We start from the raw sequence: 10,347 nt of genomic DNA on the forward strand, positions 1-10,347 counted from the left end.
GCCATGTATATCGAATTTTCGTGTCATTTTGTGTCTGTAACAAAGATTTATTTCTATTATTGTAATAGAAGTAAATGTTAATCGAATTAACATGCATGGATGTTGCTCTATAGAGAAGAGTTAAAGCTTACAATGCATAGTATATTGCTCGAGTCAGATCATGTAGAAAAAGGAAAAAAAAATTATTATGTGATATCTATAGGGGAGATAAAACTTGGATTATTGTAAAGATTTGGATCATTAATGTTCATTTCGGGTGGGTTAGACGTGTTTGGGCGTGGTTGATTGTTTGGGTTGTAGTATGGATACATTTTGTGTTATTTTGAGTATAAAATATGAAGAAAGAAAAAGTAAGAAGGGGTGAGAGAAAAAAAAGAGTTAAAAGGGTAAACAAGAAAAAAAAAAAAAAAAAAAAAAACTAATATTTTTGGTCAAAAAGGACTTTTGCAAGCAGTAGAACTTTTTGATGGTTAAAGTTTTTTTGCCCATTGGATTTTGCCGTTGACCACGGTCAACACGTCTGGAACGCCCAGTGGGGCGGTGTGGATGGCGTCCCTCGGAGTCTCGGGTGCGTTTTACGCGAAAAAGTGGAGGGTGAACGCTCCGCTCCTGATGGTCTAATATTTTGGGAATATACTTTTAACTTTTGTTATCGTACCAATCTGTTTATTATGTCGTTAATGTTTATAAGTATTTTTAGACGAATAATATGTTTGTGTTTGATTGTTTTTAATATGTGTAAAAGACGTATTCTCAAATAATTTGGTAATAGTTCAATCTAACGTAAGATTATGTATATAGTTTGTTAGAAGGTTGATTGAGTTTTTGTTAGAAACAAATTAGAAAAAATTAGTTTTTGCTACAACAGTTGCTTGACAACTCTCTAAATATGCAAAATTAGAAAAACATGCACAATTTCGAAAGAGAAAATATAAAATTTACAAAGGTGATTATGATAATTTGATGGTTAGAAAGTTTATATAATAAAGAAAGACTTACCAACCAACATATGTATTTTTAAATAAGATAAGATTGTACTTTCATAACCATCAAGTACATTAACCTTTTTCATTATAAAATTTCATCTTTTTATTATTAAAAACAGTACTGGTCAATTTGATGATAAAAACCAATCAAAGATTTTAAAACATTTACTACTCATTTGAGAAATTTAAAATATAAAATAAAAAAGAAAAAAACATGTATAGAAAAGTTTCAATAATATAAACCTCCCCCGAGTAGATACAGAAGATATTTCCATTGCAAATTGCAACTTCTTCTTCTGTAAAAAATATATGTATATATATTATTAAAACAAAACCTCTCAAAAATTGGATTTTAGTTTTCTCTAAGCCTGCCAATTTTGTTGAATTTAAAATCAACAATTTCATTCTTTGAAGGTATTAATTTCATTCTAACTTCCATAATATATATTTAGTATTATTTATTAATTCAATCCTTACCTGCTTGTTACAATTTGATTTGCTAATTTTGATATTGCTTATTATATAGTTCATAGTTAAGCCCAGTTGTAAGTTGTTATGAGCCGAGATTCACTATCTTAATTTTCGGCTATTCTGACATTGAAAATAAATGTAATTTTTATTATGGAAACTGTAAATTTGTAGTTGAATTTAGGGTTAGAGTTTTCGTGATCCTGAATATTATATTTCAAATGTGTTATATGTATGCGTGTGTGTGTGTGTGTGTTTTATGATGCTGTTTCTTTTGGTTAATCTGTAATTATATCATCAGTTGAATTTTAACTGTTAGATCTGCCCAATATGAAAGATAGGTTTCTTGAAAGTTACTATTTGTATGTAGGGATAGAGTATGGAGCTCATAGGCATTGAATGAAGTTTGTATTGAGGGAATGGAGGAATTTACGGATAACAAAGCGGTTATAGTCGAGGATATTAGAAGCAAACGGTTACCGAGGAAAGGGAACAGGTTGTTAACGAAGCGTGGGGAATCTAATCTGCTAGAAATGCAGGAAATGGTTATACCTAGCGATGTTAATATTAAAGGAAATGGAATGGATGGAAAGAATGTTGATAGGGTGGATACGTTAGAGCATGCATGCGCTAGCCCGAGATGTGTGGACGACAGCGGGGTGATGGTTGAAGAGTTAACCGTAAGGAATTATAGCAGTGGGAACTTGGATACAGGTGGTTCAAGTGTTACGGACAAAATGCATAACGCACATTACAATTTTCAGCATTTTTATCAAAGACCGGAAGGGGGGATAGTTGATATTTGGGAAGATCCAGGGTCCAATTTCTTCCCAGAGCTTTTGAAGAATAAGCAACAAAGCGAAAATCAAGATGAACCAATGGACCATTCACGACATGATGAAAAGCAACCTGCTTTGTTATCTCCTAGTGGGATTCGAACAAGGATTATTTCTGAATCTGGGTTTTCTCGGTATTTTGTGAAAAGTACATTGAAGGGTAAAGGTGTTATTTGCAATGGCCCAGCTCGTGATGGTCTTGTTCATCTTCATGGTCAGAATCATCCAAAGGCTGCTTTGATAGGTTTGAATGCAGCTAATTCAAGCAAGGAAATGACAACTGAACCTTGGCCCAGTGTTTCTAATGCTCATGATGGTCTGACTCTAAGAGAATGGCTGAAATCTGGTCAAAACAAGGTAGACAAGTCAAAGACCATGTATATATTCAAGCAGATTTTAGATCTGGTGGATATATCACATTCACAGGGAGAGGCTTTGCAAGCCTTACGACCATCATGCTTCAAGTTAATGCCATCAAACCAAGTTACATATCTGGGTTCACCTTCCCAGAAAGAATTAGTTGGAAATATCGCGGGTAAAGAGTTCAGCTATTTGGACAACGATGTAAATAAGAAGAGAGAGTTGGAGCACAATCTTTTTCTTGGTACTAGCCAAACCACAAAAAGAAGAAAGAGTGGGGATACTGGGAACTCTTTTCGTAAGTGGCCTCAGTTTGCAATGCGTTCCAGTTTCAAGTACGGAACTGCACATGATATTGGTGCTGGCTGTCCTCAAGATTCTGGATACGGATTTAATGGAGAAAGTATCCCCAAACGAGATAATAGTTATACAATCCAAGGCATGTCCCAAATGGTGTCTAACATTCGTTGTGATCGATTGGAGGAGCAATGGTATGCCAGTCCAGAGGATCCTAAAGAGAGATGCTCCACATTGTCCTCAAATATCTACTCTCTAGGTGTTCTTCTATTTGAGGTGCGTATCGTGTTTCATTGCAGGTTTTTCCTTTTTCACATCTTAATTATCATGTACTGGAGATGCTTGCTAATTGAGGTCAACCCAAATTAATAGTGAACTTGAGTAATTTATCTGATCAATAATACCTCAATTTGTCGTCTAAGAATATTACGGTGTATATTAGAATATAAAGTAACGTAGCTGGTATGGATGCGATGCCAACTTGGAAAAAAATTATGAAAGGGTTAATCTTATCACAGATATTATAAATAGTCACTAGTCAATGAAATGATCAATTAAGCGATTAAATTAGAGATGACTTGACTAAGAGAGTCTATCTTGATTTTCTTTGACATTATGACATGTCATTCTGTCGTTCATTTTTTAGCATCACCACAGCAGGTTCACAATGAAACCAAGAACATTTTTGCCAAAATCCTGGAATATAGGTTGTCTGTTTTTCGCTTTTCCACCACAGGGCACCAGAAGTTATGTGAAATAAGCCCAGTGGGGATATTTAACTTCTGTACACTGTCACAATACTTGATCTGGACTTCAATCTCTGTCATGTGCCGCAGCATGTGCCTTAGCAACCAATTCTTAAATAGGAGGGGTTTTTTAAGAGAAAACCAACTCACCGTACAGTATACAAGTTAACCAATAGTAATTCCAAAGCTGTTACATTTTTTACATAAAAAGGGGTTGATGCTATAATCTGCATCGCAAAAGGCCTATGGCTTAATGGTATTGGGTGTGGCCATCAACCAAGAGGTTTTGGGTTCAAGTAGGCGAGTGTAAGGTTTTGCCTTTCATTTTTTTTATAATTATAGTCTGCATCTGTACTGGACCACCATATGCATAACTCTCCAGGAGATTGCAACCTTGCAATCATCAAAGCCTGCCAGGGGTAGAAATTCTATCTAGACCATTTGAGCTTAATAATAACCGTTAGACCTCTCCAATGTCTTTTCATTAATGTCCATGAACAGAAGCTCTGGGTAACAAATAGATAAACATAGATGGTATCATAAAAGTTCTTGCATATTCATCATTACTGAAATCATTAGACTTTAAGATTAGTGTATTTTCCAACACCTTAAGCACCAACTGACATTGCATGTTTGTAAAATTACATTGTCATGAAATTGTTCAAGTTGATTGTTTGACTTGTAGTTGGCTAATCATCTTGATTCTGAAATTCTTTGTGTGCCTTTAATAAGATCAAGGTTGACAATTAAATCATTCTCTGTACTTGTTTTTATTATATAACCCCCTGTGTTCCGATAAATTCAATCCACTTTGTAAACGTTTTTACAATTTAAGGTTTGTGAGAAAGTTATAACTTTGGCCCCACCTTTCACCAGTATTATGCATCTTGGTTTCCAGTTTTTGTTTGTGATGTTCTTGAATAGTTAGATGCTTTCTTGCTACTTATATCGTACTTTCTTGTTTTGCAGCTTCTTGGTTCATTTGAATCTACTGGAGCGCATGCTATTGCTATGATGGATCTACGTCAGCGGATCCTTCCTCCTAGTTACCTCTCAGAGAATCCCAGAGAAGCCGGATTTTGTCTTTGGTTGCTTCATCCTGAGCCATCATTACGCCCAACGACTAGGTATGCATTATAATATGTTGCACACAGCCCCCCTGCCCGCCCTTCTTTTTGTTCTCTCCCTTCTCTCTTCTCTCTTTAGAAGTTGCTAAAATACTTTTGACCTAACATACATGATGGATCCTTTAATAGGGATATCTTACAGTCTGACCTTGTAAGTGGAATACAACAATCATCTATGAAAGAATTGCCATCATCCATTGATCAAAAGGATGTCGAATCAGATTTAATGTTGCATTTCCTTGTATCTGTAAAAGAACAAAAGCAGAAAGGTGCCACAAAATTAGCTGAAGATATTAAATGCTTAGAAGCTGACATTTCAGAGATTGAGATGAGAAGGCCAAATACAACATTAACATATCAAGAAAACCATCATACTTTGGGGGGGAAACTAAAGTCATCTACATTTCCCAGTCCTGGTGGATCCCGGCTGATAAACAATCTAAAGCATCTTGAACAAGCTTACTTGTCTGTGAGATCCAGCATAGGAATTCCTGACAATGATATAAAGGCACCTGAGGAACTCGAAGTGTTAAAAAGTCGGGAAAACAATTCGGGTATGAAAAAGATCGAAACAGAAAACAAGCCATTAGATCGCTTGGGGGTCTTCTTTAATGGCCTGTGCAAATATGCTCGTTATAGTAAGTTTGAAGTACGAGGTATTTTAAGGAATGGTGATTTTAGTAGTATGGGAAATGTTGTATGTTCGCTTGGTTTTGATCGTGACGAGGATTATTTTGCTACTGCTGGTGTGTCGAAGAAGATAAAAGTATATGATTTTCAAGCTCTCCTGGATGACTCGGTTGACATACATTATCCAGCTGTTGAGATGTCAAATAAATCAAAGCTTAGTTGCATTTGTTGGAATAGCTACATCAGGAACTATCTGGCTTCAACAGATTATGACGGTGTGGTCAAGGTTAGTCAACATAAGTACCATAAATATGAAGTAGAGAACATATTAACATATTAGTAAGTAGAGAACATATTAGTAAATCGCATATGTGGTTTTATAAAAATGGTAAATCTCCTACATATACGCCACTGAGAGTTGCTAGAAATGTTAATATGTGCTTTCTTTGGCTTGATAAGCAGCTGTCAGCGCTTATTGCATCTGAATATCTTTTAGTTGTTATTAATGAAGTGCCATGAAAATGTCAACAAATAACTAACCGCATAGTTTAGGACAAGGGTGTGACTTTTGGTCAAAGGTTTTGAGAGCTTTGCAGTGAGCCAATGACAAATGAAGACGAGGATCTTGTGAACATGAATCAATGAATCATAGTCATCAGTTTTTTTGGTTTTTTTTTTTGTTTTCGTTTTGCAATGATGAAAAACTTGCAGATCTGTAAACTAAAAATTTAGATGAGTTTAAAAATGTAGCATATAAATTATCGAGGGACATTCAAACACTGTAACTGTTGCAATTTATATAGGCCAAAAGGATTAAAAGATATTTTCTTCTCTACTCTGTAAATATCAAAGTAGGTGTTTTACTTAAAAGAGATAACCGGTCCCTTCCTCTTTATGTTTTCAATCCAAGTTTACTGTTTTTGCTGGTTAAGCACGATTAATTGATTTACGAAAGATTGGTAACATTGATATTGGTATACAAGTTTTTTTTATATATATTCCTTGTTGCGAATCATTTTAGATGATATGATTGGGAGTGAAATCCTAGTGCTAAACTATGTATTAGGTCAAATATTGCATCTATTTAGACTAATTCTTCAACCAAAAAAGGTAGAATATGATAGAACATGTCAATTACTCTAGATATCCTTAATCTCTAATTCAATAAAGTATAAAGATCTAAACCCTTGAAGCTTATTTGACGCAAATATTGGCACTTCATGTGTACTTTCTTCGTAAAGGGATGAAAACATGTACACATAGACTGCTGAAACAATTTCTCACTGACTGCTTAACATTTCTTGCGTAATTTTGTGGATGCAGATATGGGATGCAGGAACTGGCGAAACAATGTCTCATCTTATTGAGCATGAAAGAAGGGCGTGGTCTGTTGACTTTTCTCGGGTGGATCCTATGAAGTTAGCCAGCGGAAGTGATGATTGCTCTGTAAAACTCTGGAGTATCAATGAGGCATGCCCTGTCTTCCCTCTAATTAAATTTGCCTTCTGTGCCACCTTCCTTTCTTTTTTCTACTTGCACTTCCCTTTTGTCCAATTTATTTTACTCCCTATTCCTCTAGTGATCTTTCTATTCTAAGGCAAGAACTTTCTAGATAAGTTTCTCAAATTATAAACGGATAGTTCTTTTATATGCAGAAGAAGAGCTTGACGACCATAAAAAGCGTCGCAAATGTCTGCTGTGTCCAGTTCTCTCCTTACTCCTCTCATCTGTTGTCTTTTGGGTCAGCTGATTATAGAACATACTGCTATGATCTTCGGAACGTTTCCACCCCCTTGTGTACATTGGCTGGCCATGACAGAGCTGTTAGCTATGTCAAATTCTTGGATTCCGGGACTCTTGTTTCCGCATCTACAGACAATACGCTAAAACTTTGGGACCTGAATAAAGCCAATCTTGGTTGCTTATCCACCAGCAGTTGTGTTTTAACTTTTAAAGGCCATACTAATGAGAAGGTATATTACTCTATTTAGTGCGCATAAATTACATTCACCCCAATATTATTCTTCTGGATTTAGTGTTTGCTATTATTGAATAACCTCAAAGCTTTTGTCTTTCAGAATTTTGTTGGTTTATCTGTTTCTGATGGATACATTGCATGTGGTTCAGAAACTAATGAGGTATGCCCTGTTTATCTATATTGTGGTGGTTTGACAGAATCAAACAACTAAAAGAAAAAACAAAGGCATTAATCATGCTTCTGTGCAGGTGTTTGCTTATTATAGAGCTTTGCCTATGCCTATCACTTCCCACAAGTTTGGGTCTATTGATCCTATTTCGGGGAAAGAAACTGAAAATGATAGCAATCAGTTTGTATCAAGTGTCTGCTGGAGACAAAAATCAGACATGCTGGTTGCCGCCAACTCCACTGGATGTCTGAAATTGTTGCAGATGGTTTAACTGAGGTTCTAAGATCTCCAAATGTTGAGTTTGATTTTCTTTTTAAGGATTGGTTATTCACATTGACGTAGTGGTAGCTTGTACATCTCAAAAATCTTTAGTTTGACCTCAAACAACGCGAGGTAGATAATTTCAAATTTGTTGAACATGTCAGTTATAATTTGTACAGTTCCCGATTGAGGCTAATTTCATTATACGATACTACTTTCATATTGACAATTAGCGTTAGCTATATACGAGGGTGTCCTGGGCTTCACCCTCCTTGCATGACTGAAATTGCAAATTAGCAATATTGCCGCTTCCCCATCTCTTAGTCTTGTAGTTAGCAAGGGCAAAATAAGTAAATGATCCTTGGCAAAAGGTTTGTGTATGTAAGCATTGTAACAATGATGCAGAATGATCTGGCCATAAACAATGCCGCATCACCATTTTGAAAGTCCACTCAGGTTCAACCCAGATGGCAAAGGAGTCCTCTTTGTTTGTGCCACAAGCATGTGCTCAGTTGGCAGGCAAACCGCTTGGTAATGGCTTTTCCGTAGTTGCTAGTTTGCTTGTATATCTTTTTTCTTGTATACTGTAATTTACACATTAGAGAAACACAAAGATAAGGTAATCATGTTTCCATTTTCTTGTTTTACACAGATTTGGGATCTAGCAAGATCTGTACTCTGTTTGACATTTTTTTCCCAGCTGCTATATTCCTTGAATGGAATTCAGAAATATTCTAAGGTAAGGTTGATGATGATCAAGATGTATTATCTTTGTCAAGTGTGGTAAGAGACCCATATTTGATCAGCGAACACCATGATTCATGACCTCTTGAACAAATCAGATATCTCTTTACTTTGAAGAAACCTGTTATTTCCAGATTTCAGGAAAAGATCATCTATCAAAGCTGCTGTGTGATCGTCCTATGGCTAAGGTTTGTGTAACATATCCAAGTTCTTGTTTTTCTGTATCATTTATGTTTACCAGCTCTATCTCAGATATAGATGTTGTATAATACTATAATCTAAATCGCTAATCTATGCAAATGGCTTAGTTTGTTGACCTGTTTGTTGTATAATAGCTATAAAGGATTAATGAATCCCATCTAGCAAGATTAGGAAAACTACAACTGGTGAAATTTATCAATAAGAATGTATACAGAACACAGTAGTTGAAGATAAAGAATTTGTTTACAAGAGAGATGATTTAATCAAATTTCCAAACTATAAAACATGAAGCGGATAGTTCTAAAGTGGCTCTTAAAAGAATGAGTAAATTTTATACAGATTAAATGATATACAATCTAATTTCGGCTTTTAAGTTAATTGAGTTCATTTATCTGGTTCTCTTGGTAAAGGGGGTTTGACCATGAATCAACGATAGTGTTGAGTTATCCATTAAGTATAAATGTTGTTGGTAAATCTTACCCTACCATAGTTGGGTAGTTATCTTTTTAGGATTGAGATCGTCTTATTGAATGTGATGTCATGTTTACCAATGTTCTAAGGGTAAACATTGAGAGTATCTCTTTAACACCCAAAAGCAATGGACTGACCAATATCTTCCTATCACAACATAAAACCATATTGAAAGGAGTTAAGAATTCATAATTCAAAGCTTATAAGCCGATCAAACTATATACTTTTTATCCATCTGGGACAGGTTGTTAAAACTACACCGTTGTAATACGTCATAGCTCAGTGTCATGGTATAACCCAATAGGCCAATACCTACGACTCGTAGTGGAAGTCATTCGTAACACAAGAATCTGACATGTAGTTTTAAAATTATAAGACCAATGAATTTTAGTCAAAAAAAATAAAAATCTGTGATTTGTACGACTCGGTTTGGTCAAGTGGTTGTGTCTTGACCATGCATAATTGGACAAAGGAAAAAGGAGATAGATTGTGAGTTGGTGTGGGCAGCAATGGCAAACCTCGTGTCATTGCTTGCTTGAGTTTTATATTGTGATTTGTACCTTATTTTACAGTTTAATATAACACGACATTTCAACAACAAAAAAAAACGTGTCATGAATTTCTTTGGATGTTAAGCCCATTCCTGTAAAAGGAACTTGTGTACTATACAATTTTTAGTTGTAAAAGGTACAACACTTATTAATTTTTTGTGGGTTGCAAGTTGTGTTAAGTTTAAAATGCAAATCTTACAAACGATTAAATGCGTCAGTTTATAACAGTATATAGTAGCAACAAAATAATATAATCAAGCATATTCCAACCGATATATATATATAGGAAGTAGGAACAGAGAGGGGGGTATTTATTATAGAATGTGGTGTCTATATACATTAGGCCAGAGACTTGGCACCAGACAACATACATTGCATTTAACCCTTTCCTTCAATTCTTCAACTATTCGTCCACTTTGCTTTTGTAAAGGATTGTATCCCGATAAAATTTACAAAATTAGTTGGGCTGGTAGTGAACCATTTGATTGTATAAATGTGTTCGATTAAGTAGTTGAAATTTAC

At 35.3% G+C, this 10,347-nt stretch overlaps 1 protein-coding gene across 1 annotated transcript; it reads left to right on the forward strand.

The window, feature by feature from the left end:
• Positions 1-1,272: 1,272 nt before the first annotated feature.
• LOC122611219 (protein SPA1-RELATED 2-like) lies at positions 1,273-8,084 on the forward strand. Its single transcript, XM_043784204.1, has 8 exons — positions 1,273-1,400; positions 1,825-3,223; positions 4,663-4,820; positions 4,950-5,736; positions 6,774-6,920; positions 7,106-7,423; positions 7,529-7,588; positions 7,677-8,084. The coding sequence occupies exons 2-8, from the start codon at positions 1,874-1,876 to the stop codon at positions 7,866-7,868; spliced, it is 3,012 nt and encodes a 1,003-aa protein (XP_043640139.1). The 5' UTR covers positions 1,273-1,400; positions 1,825-1,873; the 3' UTR covers positions 7,869-8,084.
• Positions 8,085-10,347: the final 2,263 nt, after the last annotated feature.

The sequence above is a fragment of the Erigeron canadensis genome, chromosome 8, assembly GCF_010389155.1.
Source record: "Erigeron canadensis isolate Cc75 chromosome 8, C_canadensis_v1, whole genome shotgun sequence".
Classification (NCBI taxonomy): domain Eukaryota; kingdom Viridiplantae; phylum Streptophyta; class Magnoliopsida; order Asterales; family Asteraceae; genus Erigeron; species Erigeron canadensis.